Genomic DNA, 20,151 nt, shown 5'->3' on the forward strand with positions numbered 1-20,151 from the left:
GATGATGGTCATGAACGCATGACGCCGACGCGCGAGGGAGGATGCACGCGCGATCGCTCCTCTGAGGGAGGAACCGGTATGTACCGGGTGGTGGGGACGCCGCTCCTGCGCGTGCGGAGGAGACGCGGACGGCATGGGCAGGAGGAGCTCTTGCACTCTGGTCGTGGGAGGCGCGCGTCCGTTGCTTTGCTAGGTCGTTTACTAGGTGGCCGACGCGACCCGTGAGTCTCCCAATCTTCTAGGAGGCCATCTTGAGCAGTGAAGACGATGCGATCGAAGTGCCCTTCGGGATACACAGCGGCATATGACTTGTTCCTTGAGACGGGACGAAATGAAAAGACGACATTGTCAACGCGACGCGGCGCGACGCTGCCAGGGACAATTAAATGGTGGGCAGAGGCAAGAGGCGGCGGCTCGGACCGGGCGCTCCTGCACGAGCATAGACCTATTCTGCGGCACCGCTCGTTCCTCGTTATGCCGCAGATTGTCAACAAAAGGTATACTTACACAGTTTGATTACAGTGTGTATTCCAGCATTATGCCCTACTTTTGATTATAGCGCCCGTACAGCTGCCGAGTCGTCTCCTCCTTCTTGGGTTCCCATCCATACAGCGACGACGACAGCTTGCCGCGTATGCGTTCCAGAACGACACCCACGCCCAGAACAACGCTAATGTCCACAACGAGCAGCTCCGCTGCAGCCGCCATATACCGCGGTGCGAAGACCTTCCACACCATCAAATGACGGCGGAGGACCGCAGCACTAACCGCAGCCCCGAACAGCAGGACGGCGTAGTAGACCATCACACCAACACCAGCGAGCGTCGCCTCCGCCTTCACGCGCGAGTCGGGCCCGATGCTGTCCGCGCCATCGCCTGCATCGCTGATCTCTCCTTTCTCCGCCGGCGCCTGCTTCCCCCCAATCTGCGCCGGCGCCCTCTTCCACAGTGCCAACAACGGCACCGCGCTCGCGGCCAGCATTACCGCCCCAAAGAAATTCAGCACCACGCTGACCGGCGCCCACGGGTACACCACCCGCCCCGCGAGCACGAACGCGGCCTTCCACTGGATCGTCGCCAGCACCGCCTGGTGCCCCGTCCCGAAGAACGCGACCGTGCCCAGCAGCGCCAGCGGCACGACCTCCCCAAAGCCCACGCGCGGCACATTGGCGGGCAGGCTCTCGCTGTCCGGAAGCGAGCCCGCAGCGAAGGCGGCCTGCATGGCGGCGGCGTCGCGTGCGGCGTCGGCGGCCTCGAGGAAGGCGAGGACGGCGAGGAGGAAGAGTGCGAGGACGAGCTGGCCGGTGAGCTGCTGCATGAGCCAGACGCAGGCGCCGAGGGCGGCGACGAAGAGGAGGTAGGGCGCGCCGAGGCTGTTGGCGTAGCCGAGGACGGCGACGCGGCGGGGCCCTGCTTGTGGTGCGGAACCAGGCTCCGGCTGCACGAGCTCCATGGACACACACTTCGGAGCAACCCAGAGTGCTGTGAGCGCGAGCGCGGCAGCCCCGAGCGCACCGCGCGCGATCCACGACCGCAGAGGGCGCGCTATCGACGTCGACAGCAACTCCGCCGTATCCGCCCACTCGAGGAGCCAATGCAGCGTCCCGCCCGCCAGCGAGCCGCGCAGCATGATGAGCACAATCGGCGTTATGCCCAGCTCCGAGCGCGACGTCCGAAGCGCGCGGTGCAGCGCCCAGGGGACAATCAAGGCCGCCGGAAGCGCGAGCAGGAGCGCAGGCAGCGGCGGCTCCGGAAGCGACGACGACGCGTAGAACGTGACGTGGCAGTACGGCTGCTGCTCCTCCCGGCAGACTGTGCTCACCGAGATGAGGCGCGCGCATGCGAGGAAAGCTACAGACCATCCGAGAATGCGGGCGCGGAGCTGCCGAGTGGGTGCCGTGAGCGCACGACGGAGGAATGGCACCATAGACGCGGCCAAGAGCCACTGCGAGACGCGGTCCTCCCAGAAGGTGAAGGAATTCGAGAAGAATGAGATTCCGTGAAGAGCGAGGATGAGGATGCCTGGGATCTTGCGGAACGATACTGCAGGCGGGGAGACGAGGACGGAGGCGAAGCAGGATGCGAGCGCAGCAGCGAAGATGGATGCGTTCAGGGGGTGGATGACAAGCGAGGGCACCAGGACGGAGGCACTGGAGCTGGCAACTGCGCCCACACCAGCGCCTTGACCAACGAGGGTGAGGTGCCTGAGTAACCATGGTTCGTACGCAGCACCTTCCCTTGCGAGGGAGGAGTATACACCCCATGCAGCGACGATCCCAATTGCCAGCAACGCCAACCCCATCCCCATACGCACGGGGTCGAACTGCGCCCAAATCGCCCGACACGAGCCCAAAGCGACGCGATTGAAGTTCGACAGCGTGATGAGGTGCGCGTCGCCCTGGTACGCAAAGCTCTGCGCGGCGGCCCATGCAGACTCGATTGTCGGCCACGCATCGTCGAGCTCGCCGCCTGCGCCGCTCGCGCGGTACGTGTCGAGGTACGCCTTGATCTGCGCGGTGTTGATCTCGAGCGCGCGCTGCAGTCGCGAGCCTGCAAACAGGTCCGGGATGACGGAGCCGAGGCTGTTGAAGGGGATGGGGAGGCCGAGGAGCAGCGCAATACTCGGGACAAGGTCGATCTGCGCGACGCGGCGGTGCGGCTCGCGCGCGCCGGGGAAGGTCGCGTAGTCGACGAGGCCCGACGGCGGCGCCTCATCTCCGGCAAGCGGCACACCCTTCGAGTACACCCATAGCGCCGCGGACGTCTCGAGCGTGCCGTCGCCGCCGTGGTCGCCCGCGCGGTCCATGCCGTGGTCCCCGAGGACGACGAGGAGCGTGTCGTCCGCGAGCGCGTCGATCACGCGCGCCAGCACGTCGTTCATCTGCGCGAGCTTGTCGCGCATGCTCGGGTGGTCGGGGCCGACGCGGTGCCCGACGTGGTCAACGCCGAGGAAGTGGCCGACGAGGAAGTCCGGCGGAGTGGGGGAGGCGAGGGCGGGGAAGAGGTGGCGGATGACGCCCTCGTCGACGCTATGGAGGTCCTCGACGTTGAAGGAATCATAAGGGAAGGTGCTGTTGGGCTCGAACGCGTCGGGGAAGACGGACATCCAGGTGTCGTCGCCCATGAAGGCGCCCTTGCGACGATGTCAGCGAGGGAAGAGGGATCGGTGCAGCGCGCGCACCTTCTTCCCCGCGGCTACGAGCTGGTGTATGAGCGAGTCCTCGTCGATAGACGACGCGCCAAAGTTGTTTCCGAGGTCGACAAAGGTGGGAAGGGAGCCTGTCGTGATGCCCTTAATGCGTTGAAGGGTGGTAGTGGGTGGGTCCGCGTAGGAGTTGTACAGGAAAGAGTGTTCGGGTCGTGCCCGTGTCAGCTCGCGGGGAAGGGTGAGTATGTTGTGATGAAAGGGTGAGTGCGGTTCAGGCGGGTCGGGGGATACAAAGTCGAATCGCAGAGCGTCAATGATGAGGACTACGAGGCGGTTATGCGTTGGGGGAAGGGTGCATGCCCCATCGTCGCAAGTCGTCCTGTTCGAGAGGGACAGTCTGCTGAGCAGAAATCCATTCGTAAATAGGTAGATTCCAGCCGCGTGAATGAGCGTGAGCCATAGAAGGACAGCTAGTCGCTTGTTGAGGACGGACATGGTTTGCGCGTGTCGCCCTATGTGACACAGGATCCCCCAGTCGTAGAACGCGCCGAATTGAAGTTCTGGATCCTCTTCGCCAGTAAATCTAACGAGTGGCGCTCCCCGTCGGGACGTGCGGAGGACTTCAGAACACGTCGATCCCGGTTTCGCTAACGGAGGTCGACAATGAACCTCGGGCTCGTCAGTCGCTATACCAGCGCAACTGACCGTCGTCCCTCGGGCTTCGTTGCCTTCCAGTAACGTCTTATATGAGAGTGTAGACGAGTCTGGTGTATAAAGGTCGTCGTGGTTGGGGTCAAGAGATGGGGGGTACGCGTGATCGGACTCAGACGCGTTCCTGCGCTATCCCACCAGCTCTCGACTTACGGTCCTACGACGGCATTTACTGTCACTTCCGCCCTTAACCATCTTTCTCTGAGGGTAAGGTAGACACGAGGCATGCCTACAGTACTCCTCCGCCGCAAACGGCAACAAAGTCGATTTCATTGTCTCTATATCGGGCATCCTCGAGGCTTCGACTTCAGCACCTTGTCCCGAACCACCTACATCCCCCCCTCTCTCGCCACCCCCTGCCCCTCATACCGGCAGCCCTCTTGCCCAACTTTATGCCTCTGGACATCAGTGCTCGCGCTTGAGGAGGTGATGCATGATCATGCCGCTCCTCTACCACCCATCGTCGTTCTGCGATATATGCTACGACACATATTCCGACACCGTAGAACCCTATGTAATAGGCTGTGGCCATGTATTCTGCAAGACGTACGTGATCTTCATTCCTTGCGCGGCTTTGTGCGCTTACAATGATCCCACAGCTGCCTGGAATCGATACCCAACCAAGCGCCTGCACGAGGGACAGTCATCTCCAACCCCGTCTGCCCTACATGTCGAAAGACGTACTGGAGCAACAAGATCCGCCGCCTCTACGTCGACCTCTACACCGGCGAAAACCAACCCGAAGAACAGCTCGCGCGCGAACAGGCCCTCGACGAGCTCGAGCTCCTCGACAAACTCCTTCACCACTGGGACGAGGACGAGGACGAGCTTCCCCAAGACATCGTCGCCGAGATTGAGGCGTGGCTCCAAGTGCGCTCGGGAGAGAATACGCCCGTAGTGCAGCGGCTCACCTCGTTGTTGCGCAAGTACAAGAAGGTGCGCAAGCGCAGCAAGCAGGATCGTCATGAAGCGCGCCGCCTCCGTGACCGCCTTGAGCGGCACGACACGCGGCACCAGCAGGAGGCAGAGATGGCGACGGGCGTCGAGCGCAGCCTGCAGGAACAGATCATCGAGCTGAGATGGTGCGTGCCCGGCGATCTATTGCGCGCCACGAATATATTCTGATACTTCTCGCCTGCAGCAAGGTCACCGAGTACGAGACGCAAGTGTACAGCCTGCAAATTGCGCTAGCGGAGCGTCAGCAGGGTCCCCCACCTCCGCCCCCAGTCCCCACTCGACCTAACGAGCCGGCTCTCACTCGATCTAACACCGAGCCTGCCCTACCTCAGCCTGGCCTCACGCGAACACTCAGCAATCCCGCCTCCGTACGATCTATGCCTTCTGCTTCCTCTTCCTCGCGAACGGCGCCATCTATACCCGTACACGCTCCCGCGCCATCTTCAGGATACCCTCCATCCCAGCGGCCGTCTGAATACCCTCCATCTGAGCCCTCAGGATACGCCGCCTCCATCCACTCCACTCACAACCCATTACCTCCCCCTCCGGAACCCATACCACTGGACCAGTACAGAGGTTTCACGCCCGCGGCCCTCCAGGCATTCCCAGCTGGCGGGCATGGCTATCCAACGAGTCAGACCTCGGGTCCGGGAGCGCGGCAGACGCCGGGAAGTACCCGTGCAGGGCAGACGCCAGGCGGCTACCCTACCAGCCAGACGCCTGCTGGTTATCCTGCAAGCCAGACTCCAGGCTACCCAGCGACCCAACCTCCGGGTGGCTACCCACCGAGTTCCCCAGATCATTATCCATCGAGCCCTCCGGTTTCTTTTCCACCGAGCCCCCCGGCCCCTTATCCACCGACTCAGCCCTCCGCTGTCTACCCAGTGAGCATGACTCCAGGGCCATCTCGCCAGACTCCAGGGAGTATACGCTCGGGACAGACTCCAGGAAGCGTGCATACAGGACAGACTTCAGGGACTACATACTCGGCGCAAATTTCTGGAAGCGTACACTCGGGACAAACTCCAGGTAGCACTCGCTCAGGACAGACGCCGGGGAGCATCCGCTCGGGTCAGACCGCACGGTCCTCGACGCCTCCGGACGGCATCATCCCCGGCGCATCCCCGACCTCGAGGGTGCATCCATCGAAGGGGCTGGGTGGGGCGGCGCGGTGCCTAACGCAGGACGCTTCTCCACCGCGCTCGCATGGGGAATCCTCGAATCGGGCGCATGCCGAAGCGTCCACTCGCGCGCCAACCGAGGGCTCCCACCGTGCACCCGCTGAGGGCTCCCATCGTCCTGCAGAATCCTCCAACCGCCCTCCAGGGACCTCTCACCTCGTCCCCGAGTCCTCGCACCGCTCCCGCCGCCACCGGACGACGCGCTCAGAGACGGCTGCGACCGTTCCCCAGCAGCAACCTGCAACCATGGCTCCTCAGCAGGCTGCTGCGACCATTCCCCACCAGCCGACACCCAGCTATGCGTGGGACCCCGCGGCGTTGAATGATGCGGCGGCTGCGTTGGCGTCTTCAGCGACAGTGGCAGGACACGCACCGACAGGTTCGACACTGGCGACGGGACATGTACCGAACGCGCCGACACAAGCAGGACCAAACTACGCTCCACCCCCGACCACGCATCCCACTGCGCCATCAGGGCCGAGAATCTACCCACCACCGATGGCCGTCTCGACATCACAGCGTCAATTTGACCCGAATGACTTCCTTCTCCCCGCGGCTATGCAAGGCGGTCCCAATGGCCAGAGCTTCACCAATGGTACGCTCGGACTTAGCGCAACGTTGAGTCGCGCAGCTTACGCTCGTACAGGTCACGCTCGTACCGAATCATACCCTGATGGGTACATGCCCTCGGATGCTTACATGAACGCGTATCTGACATCGTATGACCAAGCATACGTTGAAGGCTACCAGCGGCATGCGGACAGGATAGCAAACGTGGCCGGTGGTGGCGACCGTGAGCACCGCAGGCGACGGCATAGGCGCAGCGAGCCAGAGGCGCCGACCCGCGCTCGCGAGGTGTACGCGCAGTCGCAACAAGCACCGTCGACGTCCACACATAGCACCGACTCCGCCGCTCGCACACCTACCGCGACATCGATGACCCTCTCTTCCTCCTCTGGTTCCACGGAAACCGCCCATCCCGCCCTCCGCCGCAGCGGCACGACGGGGCACGACTCCCTCGCTGCCTCCGGCTCCCGCCGCGCGCTCACGGCGGCAGAGAGGGACGCCCGACGGCGCGCAGCGTTCTCGCAGACCGATGAGGAGCGCCAGCGTCGCGAGAGACGCGAGCAGCGCGAGAGCATCACGTCCTCACTCACCAGCTCCGCGCCTTCGTGGACCGGCACCCAGGTCTCCGTCCCCGAGTCGCAAGCCAGCGTCGGGCAGTTCCGGCTCGCCAACTTCCCCACCTCGCCGCCCGAGCTCACGGGCGAGGTGCCGACGGTGAGCCCGCACATCCCGCCGGCGCTGCTCTTCGTGCCGCCGACCGCCGCGAGCCCCGGGAGCCCGCCGTTGGAGCTTCTGAACAGCCCGACCGGGTCTCCTGCGGACCTCGCCGTGCCCGGGGCCCCGCGGCAGGGGCCGCGCGCGCTGTCGGTGTCGACGGGCGCGTCGAACACGCCGCGCGTGTGGTCGGCGCAGTCGTACGGCTCGCGCGGCTCGGGCGCATCGCGCGGGTCGGGGCTCAGCAACCTGCTCGGCCTCACGGAGATGGAGACCGTCAGCTCGGCGGCGCCGCTGAGCATGCCGACGCCGAGGCAGCCTGCCCCCGCTTTCTTGCGCGCGCTTTCCGAGACTTATTCGGGATAATAATGTGTTTGTATATCGTGCGCGTCAACGCCCCGTCCCTCCAAAACGAGGCCTTTCGGAACCTGACTCTGTGTCTCAATCAACGAGTACTTACTAATGCATCCACCTTGCAGACTGTAGACCATCTATCCATCTTGCAGCAATTGTGTTGTTCCTCGCTCTCAATGACTGTATGTATTTATACGTAGTAATCACGGATTCTAGGATGTTGCTCATACCCTAGCCGTAGTGTTGTCGTCTGTCCAGCTTCTACATCTATTTACGTGCCATCGTTTAAGCAATCCATTGTGCTCGGTACCACACAGCTCGGCAAGGGGACGAACCGTGACTTCGGTCTCGTGAACCATCCTCCAGTAAACTAGAGTCTGGCGCATCCTGCGCTCGAGCGCCAGCTCGCCGTGCCTCCACCGTGCGGCCGCGTAGGATATTGGGCAGCGAGTCAATCTCGAAGAAGGAATAGTGTCTTGTTGCATAGTAGCATCATTCGCCTGAAGCTCCTCAGCCAAGCTCATCAATTGCGTGAACAACCCTAATTGCGCGGACAACGCATATATGCCGCCTTCTCCATCAGCTTTGCTACGAATACTTCCCTTTTGCCGTCAGCCATCGCGGTGTGCAACCCTTTCTCTCGTCTGAACTAACTTTTCCCCGTCCGAACTACTTTCTTCCCGTCCAAGCTAACTTTTTCCCGTCCGAGCTTGCGTCTGAGCGATCAGGACGAAATGACAGAAGGAGAAAAGAGAATCAACAAGCAAAACCTATGGATACATATACACAATTATACCGACTGTTAGATGCGTGACTCATGCGCGCGACTAGCATCCTCTTCAAGCTCTGCGGCTATCGATCCTCTTCAAGCTCTGCGAGATCCCCTTCAAGCTCTGCGAGCTCCCCTCCCCTCCCCTCACGAGCGCCCCACCCCTCACGGGCTCCCCTCCTCACCCCTCACGCACTCCCCTCCCCCCCAGTCGGCGGCGCCTCGTGCTTCTTCTGCCCGCACTGGTTGAGCCCCGCACCGCAGAACTGCGCCATGAAGACCCAGACAAGGATCTGGGAGTGCATGATTAGTATGGTGTCGACGATGAGCCCGGCGTCGACGATGAGCACCGCGTCGATGATCAGCACGGCGTCGACGATCAGCACCGCGTCGATGATGATGAGCCCGGCGTCGACAATCAGTGCGGCGTCGATGATTGGCACGACGACGATGATCAGCCCGTCGTCGATGATGATGAGCACCGCGTCGACAATTTGCACGACGTCAATAATCAGCCCGGCGCCACCACGACTGAAAAATCGAAAAACAAAAAAAAAACAGTAAAAAACTCACCACCCCCACCACCACCCCCAGCGCCACCACCCGCGTATTCCGCCACCACATCTGCCTCCGCACCGTGCGCGCGCCGCGCCGGAACGCCGTCGCCTGCCCCGCCATGTGGTCCGTCTTGTCCACGAGCAGCTCGATGCGCTCGCCGCGGGAGAGGATCTGCTCGACGTTCTGGACCATGATGTCCTGCAGGGGAGGGTAGTTAGAGAGGTGGTTTCTGATGGGATGCTTAGAGGGGCTATCCGAATGCCTACAGGGGCTATCCGGATGCCTACAGGAGGAGGGGGAAAGAGCAGAGGGGAAGGAGAGGGGTAGAAGGGGAAGGAGAGGGGCAGAAGGGGGAGGGGCGGAGGAGTGGCGAGTGAGGAAGAAAAATGGCGAGCGAGGAGCAAGAATGACGAGCGAGCGGGAACGAACGCCACCCACCTTCACACTCTGCAGCTCATTCTGCGCCCGCGCGAGCTCGTCCTGCGGCGGCGCCGTGTTGAACTCGTGCATCAGCTTCGCGAGCGCGCTGCTCGTGAAGGCTTCCGGGTCCTCCAGAAACTGTGGGCGCATACGTGAGTATGGGTACATGGTTGGAGAGCATGAACGCATGCTTGGAGAGCATGGATGCATGATTGAAGAGCAGGAATGCATGATCCAACAGCATATATGCACTCTCTCAGAAGCCCATCCACCCAAAAGAGCACCCACTCACATGATTCTTCACCGCGCCCAAGAACCCAAACGGCATCCGCCGCCCCGCGCTGTCGTCCGCCATGACGAGGTACGTGTAGCCAGCCTCGGAGATGTAGTGGAAGAGGTAGGTGGACCAGACATAGGTGAGCTTGCTGTGAGGAAGGGGGGTGAGTATTGGGCTTGGATACGTGGATGAAGAGGGAGGGATTGCGCATGAGGAGGGATTGAGCATGAGGAGGGATTGAGCATCAGTAATCGAGGAAGACATTGATGTGAGCGAGCCGGGTACGCGGGAGGGGAGGACGTATGCGGGAGTTGAGGAGGTACGATGGTTGCTTGAAGAGTACACCAGGCGGGGCGAAGCAGGCGTATACGAGATAGGGAGGGCCGTATGCGCAATGCAAAGGTATCCGAGTGAGGCGCGCACCTATCGTTCGGCGGGATCTTCTCCAGGATCGTCTGCGTCGCCTGAGCAAAGTTGCCTCTGGAGAGGGGTGGGTAAATGCGTCAGCTGGGTCCATGCGAACGAGCGCCGCGCGCCACGCACCTGGAGGTATCCGTCTGGTGCTGGGCGATGATGTTCGTGCCCTGGGCGACGCATGCTGTTATCTGCATACCAGATTAGGCCGGGAGCGCCCATAGCATCGATAGACTACGCACCAGAGACATGTCGAAGGTGGGAGAGCTCGATGTCTTGTACAAAGGTCAAGGGTGTTGCGCAGGAGTTGTGTGTGTGTTGAGGGATAGGTGTAGTATATGCGCAACGTCCGAGATCGCAGCGAGAAGATTGCAGCCCAGATATGAGGGTTTCGCAGCAGTAGATTCAGAAGAGTCAGTGGAGGACCTCTCAGGACCCTGGTGTGAGCGTGGCGACAGTCAGGAAGCAGGGTGGCTGGATTCAATCAATGACGACAATTCGGAAAAGCCCCTGTGAATTACTTCCTTTTGGGGAAAGTCGTTGCGTCGGCACGTGGTGTGGACCCACACAGCCAGGTCGCGCATACATAGCAGCGTTCGTCCGTTGGCTTAACTTCGAGAATCATGTCTGTCTCTGCTAATTCGCCTCCGCATGCTTCATTCTTGGGGGGCAACCGCACAAGGAGACGCAGCTGCGCAAGTCTTCAGCAGAACGACCTCAGCAGAGGGGAAAACAACGAAGAAGGCAAGACACTAGAGCGTGCGCTCTCAGCTCAACCAAGCGGCAGCTCAGTCTCACCAAGTAGATAGCCAGTTATCACACACGAACAAGAAAGTTATCACACAAAAAAGAGGAGTTCGGGTATTATACGCTTCATTCGGTCATTTGTGCTACTAGTGTACAGGAGGCAACATTACAATGCCTTGCGTTGATAAGTTACTTCTGCTTTCTATTTCCCCAGTTCGAGCCCGATGTCATCGTCGTTAGAGAGCGATGCCATCGTGGTTAGAGAGCGATGTCATATCATTAGGAGCGAGATTACGCTCGTGGAAGAGGAGGGAGTCGAGGACGTAGCCGGTTAAGCCATTTAGAACTTGAGAACGATGCGCCCGGCGATCTTGCCCTCTTGCATGGCGTCGTAGGTGCTGGAGAGGGCGTCAGAATGGATTCGATGAGAGTGTAGGTCAAGAAACTAACCTCGTCAAAGCAGGCAAGTCCTTCAGGACATACTTGCACACAACACCGCCGCGCGCGGCGATATCGAGCGCCTCGTACGCGTCCTGGCGGTTGCCGACGTACGACCCCAGGATACTAATGCTCTTAAACACCGTGAAGAAGATCGACGCCTGGAGCCCCGCCTTCCCCGGGAGGCCCACCGCCATCAGCGTCCCTCCCGGGCGCAGGTAGTCGACGGCCTGCGTGTACCCGCTCGGCGACGCCGTGGTCACGACCGCCGAGTGCGCGCCGTAGCCGCCCGTGATGCGCTTCACCTCGCCCACGATGTCCTGGCACTCCTTGAAGTCGATGAACGCCTCCGCGCCGAGCTCCATGCACAGCTTGCGCTTCTCGTCGCCCGTGTCGATCGCGATGGGCCGCAGGCCGCGCACCTTCGCGTACTGCACGGCGAGGTGGCCGAGCCCGCCGCCGGCGCCGGGGAGCACGATCCAGTCGCCGAGCTGCGTCTGTGAGTACTTGATTGCGCGGTACACGGTTACTAGGGAGGGGGGGTGAGCCGGGGATCGAGGCATATGATAGATAGGGAAGGGTGTGGCCATATGATAGGGAAAATGCTTACCACCGGCACAGAGGATTGATGCGGCTGCGTAGCTGTCAAAGCCCTCGGGAATCGGGGTGACGTGGTTGGTGAAGGAAACAACATATTCGGAGAAGGTGCCGTCGACGGTGTAGCCGGAGAGCTCGGCGTGCTCGCAGTCTACAAAGGCGAGTCAGCACAAAATAGCGAGAAATCATAGGAGCTGCGTACTCTGCTCGCGGCCCTTCTTGCACTGCTCGCAGTTGAGGCAGGAGTCGGCGAGCCACTTGACGCCGACGCGGTCGCCGATCTTCACCGGCGAGTTCGCGGTGTTCGCGCCTGAAGTCGAGGTTAGCTGACAGCCCCCGTCACGATGAGACAGCTGCGCATACCAATGGCGACGACGATCCCTACGCCCTCGTGCCCGCCAATAAGCGGGGTCTTGGGCGGAATGGGCCAGTCGCCGAGCGCGGCGTGCAGGTCGGTGTGGCAGACGCCCGTGCAGATCATCTTGAGGAGGCACTCGCCGGGCTTGAGCTCCTCGGGGCGCTTCACGCGCACGTCCTTGATCTCGATGGCGCTGCCCGCCTGCGGCACGACGGCCGCCTTCATCGTCTGCGGGATGGTGTGTTGCTGGCACATAGCGGGTACGGAAGCGGAGAAGTGGCGAGCCCGGAGGTCGCTGGGGGAAGTCTAAGTCTATGAGGTGTGTGTGTGGATAGCACGCCGTCCTCACCGTGCGCTCGCGCCTTTTATCCCGCCCGCGAGGGTGCTGAGCGCCGGGTACGCGGCGCGCGCCCACTGCGTTCCAGGCCGGCGCAGGAGGAGGCTCATCGAAGACGACCTGGACAGGGCGATAGTAGAGGCCATGCGGGTAGCGCGTCGGTGCTGTGTCGGGGTCGGTGCTGGACTGCGCAAATACTTCCGAAGCGCGGGTAGGCCGATGTAGAGCGCGAGCAGCGCGCGCGCGCGGCACGTATAAATGGCCCATCGCAAGTCTAGGCGGCTCCCGGAATTTGTCGCCGGCGGGCAGGGGCGGGCGCGCCATCGCGGTCTCGATAGAGAAAAGTCTACAAATTCGCAGGTGCAGATGACTCGCAGATGACCAGAGTGCGGGGACTGGGTCCTTCCGGACGGCGTGCGCCTACTAAATGTTGCCCCATAACTCGGCCGCGTCAAGAGAGGGGCGGGCGACCGTCGGGATCGAATGTCGCGCGGAGGATTGGGAGGTTGTCGCACGGTGCTCGCTCGAACATACCAGGTATAGTAACCGCGACGAGTATGGCATTCATAGAAGCACGAGCAGGAGAAGCAGACGAAGGGAATCAGACACGCTCAGACACGCCAAGGAAGCCCGCGAAACCGGACGGAAGAGCGGCGGAACGGCGGTCAAAAGCGATAATGGAGCTCCGGTCCGAGATCCGGACAAGGCCTCGGCCCGGGCGATCAAAGAAAGTTCAACTTCCCACGCTGTTTTCTCCCGTCATCACAACCAGACTCGCCAGAAGGACTTCGCCATCAGTGAACGAAATCAAGTCTATCTTCACACTATACCATTGATGCTCCCATCTACGATGTCGACGAGGCTCCCTCGTCAGTCTCCTGCGCGCTATCCTTCTCTAAGAAAAATTCTGACGGACTCACCCTCCTTCTCAAGATGCCACCTCCGTGGAACCCTTCGAACCTAGAGTAACCTCCTACGGTGGTCGTGGACTCTTTGCCACAAAACCTATCTCTGCTGGGACTCTGCTACGCACCTGCCCTGCGCCCTACGCCTCGGCGATTTACGCGCCCTTCCGCAAAGAGGTCTGCGCGCACTGCTTCGCCTACGCCTTCGACGCCGGGAAAAATGCGTGGAACGTCAAGCACGACGCCTCGCCTGCGTCGCGATTTTGCAGCGTGGAGTGCATGCAGTCTTGGGCTGGGGAACACGACCTGTCGCTCGTGGCACGCGTTGAGAAGGCGGTGCAGGGACTGGCGAAGTCTAGCCTTGGTGTCAAGAAACCCGTGGTGGCGCCGGTAATAGCATTCGACGGCGCCGCCACAGATATCACGATGCAGGACCTCGACGAGGCATGGCAGGCGGCGGAGGCGATGGACGTGAAGGCAGGAACACTCGTGCTGGACGAGATGGAGGAGGAGATTATGCGCTTCGTGCTCTCGGCGATTTTGCGCAAGTATCATGAGGACACTGCTGGACACGCCGCTAGCGCTCATGACGGGGTGCTTTCTAGTACTCGCGACGACGGCGTTGTCGGTCAGGTCGCCCCTGCAGACTCTAGCGCCGCTCCCACCATACCAACGAGTCCGGCCGGCCCCTTCTCCGCCTCCATACCGACCTATCCGGCCGGCCCCTTCGCCGCCTTCCTCGAGCTCCAGGACAACGAGCTGCAGCACGTGCGCACCAACCCTGCCATCCTCCCCGCGCAGATCCGGGTGTGGTTGTTTGTGAGGTTGGCGGTTATGGGTCTTCCTGCAAGGGGCGGAAGGGGGTCGCGGGAGTCGTCTGCGCGCGGTTCGCGGGATACGTCTGTGTGGGGGTCGCGGGGCACGTCTGCGCGGGGCTCGCCAGACACGTCTGCGCGCCAGTCGCGTGAACCATCTGCGCTCGGATCTCGCGCCTCCCCTGCTCCTGGCGCGCAGCGGACCTCCCCTTCACGGGCTTACCCCTTCACCGCCACCCCCGAACTCCTCCGCAAGGCTGCGGTGCCCGAGCCCCTCCCCAAGGGTACAGTGCCCGAAACCCTCCCCAAGGCTGCGATATCAGAACCCCTCCCCAAGGGTACAGTGCCAGAACCCCTCCCCAAGGGTGCCGTGCCCGAACTCCTCCCCTACCTCTCCACGCCCCACCTCCTCCGCGCCATCCTCGCCCGCGACCACGCGAACGCCTTCGGGCTGTTCGACATGCAGGAGACGGGCGAGAGCGAGATGCTCGGCTGGGCGGTGTACGTCGCGGGGAGTTATTTCAATCATGGTGAGTGTGGGTGGTTTTCTTTGTTCGGGGAGAAGGTCCTTGTTCGGGGTGAAGATTATCGCCTTCATAAAAAGAACTTAACAGAGGCAAGGCGCTGTCATACCCTCTCTTTTCCATCTCCCTCCACCTCTGTCCCACCTCCCTCATCCTTTGTCCCATCTCCCTCCTCCTTATCCTCTCAAGCCCTCCTGCCCTTTCTTAATTATCCCAAATAAAAAACCTCGTCTAACCACCACCCCCCCTCCAGACTGCGCCCCCAACGTCCGCAAGCTCCGCCGCGGGCGCGCGCTCCAGTTCGTCACCACGCGCGACGTCGCGCCCGGGGAGGAGCTGTGCATCAGTTATGTGGATACGCAGGTGGGTTTGGGTGTGGGTTGGGTCGGTCGTGCGTGTTAGTAGGTGGAGGAGTGATATGGCTGTCGAGGGAGGGTTGAGTCGGTCGTGCTTGTTAGGTTGGGTGGTGATATGGCTGTCGAGGGAGGGAGGATTGGGTCGGTCGTGTTTGTCGGGGTGGAGGATCGTGCTTGTTGGGGTGGATGATCGTGGGCGGGGGATGTGCGATTCCGCTCGCGCGTGTGGCGTCTGCCTGTTGGGCTGGCAGACGTACGCGCGGCACCCGCCCGCCAGGCTTCCATGCAGCTATGATCTGCACGCTGTCGCTGGACAGGAACTGCACACTGCTGATGGACAGGAACTGCACGCTGCTAATGGACAGGAACTGCGCGCTGACCCGATCTCGCAGGACACGAAAGCCAGCCGCGCGGCACAATTTGCGCAACACTGGAACTTCGTGTGCGGGTGTGGGCGGTGTCGGGGCGAGAAGGTCGAGGTTTGCGAAGCGACGTGCGGCCTGGATTGTGACAAGCAGGCCCAGCAGAGCTGACAATGATGGACTGACGCGGAGGGAGTGCTCGCGGATGTGATCGAGGGGAAAGGCGCGCCAGGGATGAAGACCATGGAACATATAGACGGGTTCTGGATTCTGGGAACACGGGTAGAGATCGCATAACATGGGTAGAAATTGCATAACATGGGCAGAGATCACATAGAGGCGCGTAGACGCACATATAGTAGAACATAGACTTATGTATAGAGCATAGTCGTACACAGTGCACAGAATCGTCGATGCATAGACCACGCAGATTATCGCTGCATAGACCTCGCAACGGACTTGCATCAAACTCCCAACCCCCTCGAAAGGAGCGCGGCGTCGGCGTGTATCTAGTCGCGAGGTAGTCAGCGGATCAAGCGAGGGGCCTACAGCGGGTCTAGCTAAGGTGTCTGCAGCGGGTCCAGCTGAGGAACCTGCAGCAAATCCAGCGAGCAAGCATGCCGTCATGATCAGGAATATTGTAAGAACCGCACTTGTGGGTCGACATCACGTGCTTACGGAAATATCGCTTGCCCGATACGGTATACAGTTGCATACGGGATGGTCTAATTTATCTCGAGAGATACAACTGGATACGGGATTTATCTCAAAAGCTGCCGAGTTGTTCGAGATTGTCCCCGGACCACCTAACATGCTCCTCCGCCTTACCCTCGCGGCGAGTTCAGTGTATCTCTGCCATCCATTGGATGCGTAGGTATATCGCTCAATGAGTGCGTATCTCTGGAGCTCGTCGAGTGTGTAGCTCTGCCATTCAACGAGAGCACCAGCGCCGCTCTGCCTTTGTGCGGACTCGAAGAAGGGGTCCATGACCCGGCGAACAAGTCCAGCCCTGCCCTGGCGAACAAGTTAAGCCCTGCCCTTGTCCGCATAAGGATATCTCTGTGGTGCACGAGGTGCACCCTCTATGGCGCACGAGGTGCACCACAGATGGGCGTCTATCTCATTGAGCGGGAGTGCTAGAAGTGGCGCTTCATTTATGGGATAGTAGTGGCGCTTCAAATGCGCGCTCAGGGACAGGCCTACATTGAAGGGCGGGGCTCCCTTCAAGTTCAGCACCTGGCACAAACCTAGTAGCTTAGCTTTCGCTGCGATGGAGGCGCCGATGCGCCGACGCCAGTACAGTACTGTTACTGTTACTACTCAGCACAAGGAAACGTAGAAGTGCCGATACAGTACAAGGGGCTGGCCGAACCAATCTATATGGCGTCCCTAGCTTACCGATACAATCTGCGGCTTGCTGCGCCAATACAAGGACGCGTACTTGTATAGAGTCCTTAGCTCGCCGACCCGGGCCTCCGAGTCGACGACATAAGGAGGACACGGGCCGAGAGGAGAGTTCATGCGGACCTAAAGAACTCTTCGAATGCATGGACCTCTACAGCCCTTCCACGGGAACCAAGGACATTGCCGAGGGGAAGAAGTAGGCCAACACGCATCACTCACGAGTTCGATGGCCATTGCGCGACTGAGATATGCGACAATCCCAGAAGGTGGTTTGGTTCGGGGAAGTAGGCGTTGTGGCGCAACGCGAGGGGGGGGAGACGCAGGAGGAAGTTTAAGAGAGGGAAGGGGGGTCCAGCGCAAGGCGAAGGGGCGGGGTCAGGTGTTCGAGAAATACAAGGCGAAGTGGAGAGGGTAGCCAGGCCACCACTATGGCGTCGCAAGCGTTCAGCTGGCTCTGAAACAATGCTTCAGGAATCCTGACGCAACGCGAAGAGCTCTTGACAGTTGACGCAGCGCTTGAAGCGTTCTTGACGCAACAGCGAAGGCGCACGTCGATCCTAGAAGCTCCAATAGGATGGCGCTGGTATACACGATGCGAACGACGCGCTGGTATACAGAACGCGCATGCCGCGCGGTAAATAGTGCTTTTAAGCGATGCCCACAGCAGAACCCGTATAATATAGCCCGGAAAACATGCTGCAGCCGTACCTCTTCCTAGCCTACTTCGTGAACGCCTTGATAAGCTTGGCGGAGATGTGAAGGAAGAAGATGGAGGCAATGAAGGAGACGGCGAGGACGACGACGACGTGGGGCTCGCTGAAGGGGGGAAGACGTCAGAGGGGGGCTGGGGGGAGTATCTCTGGACACGCACACTCGCCACCCGGGTGAGTCGTCGGTGTACAACTTGAGCATGGTGCTCGAGGAGCCGCCTGCGCCGGCTGCGCGGGATGACGCAGGTTTTGCGGCTGCGCTGGAGGGGGTGGCGCGGCGCCTAAAGGTGGAGAAGAGCTCGTCAGAGGAGCACGGCAAACGTAGCGCATTGACACGCACCTGAGCGCGCCTGCTGGCCTGGCAACTCCTGAGGGGCTGGTGGGGCGGACCGCTTTCGAGCTATCGGAGTCAGACTGTGCGCAACGTCGTTAGTCCACGACAGTGAATACGCGGCTTGACTCATACCATGGTGGAGGGGGAAAGGAACGTAGGGAGCTGGATGGATGTTGGCGTGCTGCAGACGTGGAGGAGGAGGTGCGCTCCACGTGGAATCAGAAGGGGGCACGTGAACGGGAGCCTCGGAAAACAACACGAGCAACGCGAGGCGCGCGGTTTACGTCTTGTTCCCGACGTCCATCTCCAGGCTTCGGCGACGGCTTTCGTCAGTGTATCGCCCTTATCGCGTCTCAATGCGCCGCCAACCTTCGAACCTTCGAGTGTGTGTCCAGCGAGAGGCAGCATTGTCGATGACATGTTCGGCGCAAATTAGACGACGGTTATCAGCTTGCTTCGACTGAGGATTACGCAGATTGGGTTCAATTACAAGACCTTTACTCTTGGTGGTTCTCTGAACATCTTGTTCTCCTGCTTACTTGGTCTATCACGCTCCTCGGTTTTCGGGTGGTGGCGCCGGTGACACTCGCGCTATCTCGCCAAATTCCGCGGCCTTCGGTGCCTACCCTCTGGATAGGCCCAACCTAGGCAATATCGACGATTCTCCTCCTGACCTTCGTCTCGAAGGCGACTGTGGGTCCATCGATAACGGCCAAATGGAGTAGCCCTTGACACTCGCTCACATGTCGACTTTGCGCCGTTGTCTCGTCTGCGCAGCTTCCCACAAGAACAAGCTAAAGCCCGGGAAACCGCTGACCACACGATGTGACCAAGAAGTACCCTTTTGTGTGTCCATCTGACCCGCAACAAAGGCATCTCACGGGCACCGGTCCTTCACTCTTCCTTTCTCTCTTTCAGCTTTACCAGTGTTCATCGATGTTGCTACATCGAGCAGTGTACAAACTCAGACAGGATATGGCGAATGCTTTCTCAACTTGCTATCATCATCTTCAAGCAGTAAGACGATCCTTCTGATCTCCCGCACCACTGACGCCCAATCGAATCGGGCGCCTCGATATCCCTTCCAAGATGAGCACGTCCCATTGTCTCAGGATACCACCCGCATGCAGGCAGCTTGGTTTGCGCTAGCGCCCGCTCAGCTCCTTATCGTCCCAAAAGCGGTTTACGCGCATCAGCCAGTTCGCCTCGAGGCCGTAGCACCCCCGAAGGAGCGCCCCAGAACGCCCCATCAGCGTGTATTCCGAAGAGTTCATTTCGGACTCGTGTTCGTCCAGCACCATGACTGCCGCCAAGGGTCAGCCTCATGTCGCTCTATATAAGCGCCCGCACGCTGATCATTCGCCCTGGGATTCACGCCCCTCCATCCGTACTTCCTCACCTCGAAACGTGTCGTCGCGTCGACGCGCGGGTTTTTCGGAAACCCGCCCACCGCAAGTTACTTATCACCTTCGCTTTTGAAGCACCCATTCCGCCGCCCGCGCTGGCGCTGCGATGACGCTCTCGATCGCGGCCACGTCCGTGTGCGATGTCTGCCTGGAGCCCTTCAACACGGAGCGCAGGGCGCTCTGCTCGATCCCGTGCGGGCACGCCTTCTGCTTCGAGTAAGCCTGCGCGCGCCTCCACCGCGATGCAGAACATGTACACTAAGTCTGTGCTGCAGCTGCCTGAAGCGCGTGAAGCCCGAGTGCCCCCTTTGTCGCCAGCCCTTCGAGTGGTCGGGCATCCTGAGGCTGCACATCGACATTGAGCCGCCGATCAACGCGAGCTCGCCCGCGTCCTCTGCGGGTGCGCCGGACTCGCCCTCCTCCGTGTCCTTGGCGACAACCCCGGACATGCGTGCGCGTCAGCTGCAGGAGGCGATCGTCACCGTCGCAAACGTGGGCGCGAGCGAGGACCGGTACCGTCAGCTCATTGCCGAGTGCCGCGCCTTTCTGAAACCACTCCCCAAGAACTCGGTGAGCATCCGTCCCTTTGCATGATAGTAGTGGGGTTGTGATTTTGGTGGTGCTACGGTGTGGTGGTACTGGTGGCACCGGCAAGGCTGACCTCTAGCCTAGTACCAGGAGCTACGCGTGAGCATGCGCATGATGTCGTACGTGTATGACATCAAGAACGAGCTGCACGAGATGACGAAGGCGAAGAACGCGCTCGACGTGGAGTGCGCGCGCCTGCAC

The 20,151-nt window shown here is 60.8% G+C and overlaps 8 protein-coding genes across 8 annotated transcripts; 3 read left to right on the forward strand and 5 right to left on the reverse strand.

Moving 5' to 3' along the window:
- Window positions 1–476: 476 nt before the first annotated feature.
- Window positions 477–3,956, reverse strand: SCHCODRAFT_02693304 (uncharacterized protein). The gene is made up of 4 exons (XM_050346851.1): window positions 3,181–3,956; window positions 3,100–3,132; window positions 658–3,078; window positions 477–624 (listed from the first exon to the last, which is right to left on the reverse strand). Exons 1-4 carry the CDS (start codon window positions 3,640–3,642, stop codon window positions 544–546), a joined length of 2,997 nt encoding a protein of 998 aa, XP_050197719.1. The 5' UTR covers window positions 3,643–3,956; the 3' UTR covers window positions 477–543.
- A 55-nt stretch (window positions 3,957–4,011) lies between these two features.
- Window positions 4,012–8,132, forward strand: SCHCODRAFT_02591938 (uncharacterized protein). Its single transcript, XM_050343990.1, has 4 exons — window positions 4,012–4,404; window positions 4,458–4,940; window positions 5,000–6,591; window positions 6,643–8,132. Exons 1-4 carry the CDS (start codon window positions 4,292–4,294, stop codon window positions 7,641–7,643), a joined length of 3,189 nt encoding a protein of 1,062 aa, XP_050197720.1. The 5' UTR covers window positions 4,012–4,291; the 3' UTR covers window positions 7,644–8,132.
- Window positions 8,133–8,301: 169 nt separating this feature from the next.
- On the reverse strand, window positions 8,302–10,540 carry SCHCODRAFT_02642116 (synaptobrevin-domain-containing protein). The gene is made up of 7 exons (XM_003025976.2): window positions 10,312–10,540; window positions 10,199–10,260; window positions 10,079–10,135; window positions 9,671–9,803; window positions 9,397–9,516; window positions 8,974–9,156; window positions 8,302–8,693 (listed from the first exon to the last, which is right to left on the reverse strand). Exons 1-7 carry the CDS (start codon window positions 10,318–10,320, stop codon window positions 8,589–8,591), a joined length of 669 nt encoding a protein of 222 aa, XP_003026022.2. The 5' UTR covers window positions 10,321–10,540; the 3' UTR covers window positions 8,302–8,588.
- Window positions 10,541–10,918: 378 nt separating this feature from the next.
- SCHCODRAFT_02642124 (GroES-like protein) lies at window positions 10,919–13,081 on the reverse strand. The gene is made up of 6 exons (XM_003025975.2): window positions 12,559–13,081; window positions 12,215–12,504; window positions 12,054–12,161; window positions 11,865–12,002; window positions 11,267–11,783; window positions 10,919–11,214 (listed from the first exon to the last, which is right to left on the reverse strand). The coding sequence occupies exons 1-6, from the start codon at window positions 12,690–12,692 to the stop codon at window positions 11,157–11,159; spliced, it is 1,245 nt and encodes a 414-aa protein (XP_003026021.2). The 5' UTR covers window positions 12,693–13,081; the 3' UTR covers window positions 10,919–11,156.
- Window positions 13,082–13,396: 315 nt separating this feature from the next.
- Window positions 13,397–15,679, forward strand: SCHCODRAFT_02518287 (SET domain-containing protein; the record flags this gene model as incomplete). The annotated part of the gene is made up of 4 exons (XM_003026049.1): window positions 13,397–13,415; window positions 13,480–14,796; window positions 15,044–15,153; window positions 15,539–15,679. 4 exons carry the CDS (start codon window positions 13,397–13,399, stop codon window positions 15,677–15,679), a joined length of 1,587 nt encoding a protein of 528 aa, XP_003026095.1.
- Window positions 15,680–17,454: 1,775 nt separating this feature from the next.
- On the reverse strand, window positions 17,455–18,161 carry SCHCODRAFT_02642130 (Pre protein translocase Sec Sec61-beta subunit). The gene is made up of 4 exons (XM_003025974.3): window positions 18,089–18,161; window positions 17,963–18,036; window positions 17,784–17,903; window positions 17,455–17,728 (listed from the first exon to the last, which is right to left on the reverse strand). Exons 1-4 carry the CDS (start codon window positions 18,089–18,091, stop codon window positions 17,632–17,634), a joined length of 294 nt encoding a protein of 97 aa, XP_003026020.1. The 5' UTR covers window positions 18,092–18,161; the 3' UTR covers window positions 17,455–17,631.
- A 300-nt stretch (window positions 18,162–18,461) lies between these two features.
- Window positions 18,462–18,956, reverse strand: SCHCODRAFT_02101989 (uncharacterized protein). The gene has a single exon (XM_050341797.1). The coding sequence runs from the start codon at window positions 18,830–18,832 to the stop codon at window positions 18,548–18,550; it is 285 nt and encodes a 94-aa protein (XP_050197721.1). The 5' UTR covers window positions 18,833–18,956; the 3' UTR covers window positions 18,462–18,547.
- Window positions 18,957–19,358: 402 nt separating this feature from the next.
- SCHCODRAFT_02102043 (uncharacterized protein) lies at window positions 19,359–20,137 on the forward strand. The gene is made up of 5 exons (XM_050341798.1): window positions 19,359–19,578; window positions 19,638–19,874; window positions 19,927–19,932; window positions 20,035–20,069; window positions 20,119–20,137. Exons 1-4 carry the CDS (start codon window positions 19,469–19,471, stop codon window positions 20,051–20,053), a joined length of 372 nt encoding a protein of 123 aa, XP_050197722.1. The 5' UTR covers window positions 19,359–19,468; the 3' UTR covers window positions 20,054–20,069; window positions 20,119–20,137.
- The last annotated feature ends 14 nt before the right edge of the window (window positions 20,138–20,151 follow it).

Source organism: Schizophyllum commune (assembly GCF_000143185.2).
Source record: "Schizophyllum commune H4-8 unplaced genomic scaffold SCHCOscaffold_13, whole genome shotgun sequence".
NCBI lineage: Eukaryota > Fungi > Basidiomycota > Agaricomycetes > Agaricales > Schizophyllaceae > Schizophyllum > Schizophyllum commune.

Excerpts from the sequence above, each read along its gene's own strand:
- SCHCODRAFT_02642124 (XM_003025975.2), bottom strand. The coding sequence starts at position 12,692 with ATGGCCTCTACTATCGCCCTGTCCAGGTCGTCTTCGATGAGCCTCCTC. Across the intron at positions 12,162-12,214 it reads AGGGATCGTCGTCGCCATTG|GCGCGAACACCGCGAACTCG; the intron begins GTATGCGCAGCT and ends CCTCGACTTCAG. Across the intron at positions 11,784-11,864 it reads ATCAATCCTCTGTGCCGGTG|TAACCGTGTACCGCGCAATC; the intron begins GTAAGCATTTTC and ends CCCCCTCCCTAG.
- SCHCODRAFT_02642130 (XM_003025974.3), bottom strand. Across the intron at positions 17,904-17,962 it reads AGGCCAGCAGGCGCGCTCAG|GCGCCGCGCCACCCCCTCCA; the intron begins GTGCGTGTCAAT and ends CTCCACCTTTAG. Across the intron at positions 17,729-17,783 it reads GACTCACCCGGGTGGCGAGT|CGAGCCCCACGTCGTCGTCG; the intron begins GTGCGTGTCCAG and ends TCCCCCCTTCAG.
- SCHCODRAFT_02101989 (XM_050341797.1), bottom strand. The coding sequence starts at position 18,832 with ATGCCTTTGTTGCGGGTCAGATGGACACACAAAAGGGTACTTCTTGGT.
- SCHCODRAFT_02642116 (XM_003025976.2), bottom strand. Across the intron at positions 9,804-10,078 it reads AAGATCCCGCCGAACGATAG|CAAGCTCACCTATGTCTGGT; the intron begins GTGCGCGCCTCA and ends CCTTCCTCACAG. Across the intron at positions 9,157-9,396 it reads ATGAGCTGCAGAGTGTGAAG|GACATCATGGTCCAGAACGT; the intron begins GTGGGTGGCGTT and ends CCTCCCCTGCAG.
- SCHCODRAFT_02591938 (XM_050343990.1), top strand. The coding sequence starts at position 4,292 with ATGATCATGCCGCTCCTCTACCACCCATCGTCGTTCTGCGATATATGC. Across the intron at positions 4,941-4,999 it reads CAGATCATCGAGCTGAGATG|CAAGGTCACCGAGTACGAGA; the intron begins GTGCGTGCCCGG and ends TCTCGCCTGCAG. Across the intron at positions 6,592-6,642 it reads TGGCCAGAGCTTCACCAATG|GTCACGCTCGTACCGAATCA; the intron begins GTACGCTCGGAC and ends ACGCTCGTACAG.
- SCHCODRAFT_02693304 (XM_050346851.1), bottom strand. The coding sequence starts at position 3,642 with ATGTCCGTCCTCAACAAGCGACTAGCTGTCCTTCTATGGCTCACGCTC. Across the intron at positions 3,133-3,180 it reads TCGTAGCCGCGGGGAAGAAG|GGCGCCTTCATGGGCGACGA; the intron begins GTGCGCGCGCTG and ends CATCGTCGCAAG. Across the intron at positions 625-657 it reads ACATTAGCGTTGTTCTGGGC|CTGTCGTCGTCGCTGTATGG; the intron begins GTGGGTGTCGTT and ends ATACGCGGCAAG.
- SCHCODRAFT_02102043 (XM_050341798.1), top strand. The coding sequence starts at position 19,469 with ATGACGCTCTCGATCGCGGCCACGTCCGTGTGCGATGTCTGCCTGGAG. Across the intron at positions 19,579-19,637 it reads GGGCACGCCTTCTGCTTCGA|CTGCCTGAAGCGCGTGAAGC; the intron begins GTAAGCCTGCGC and ends TCTGTGCTGCAG.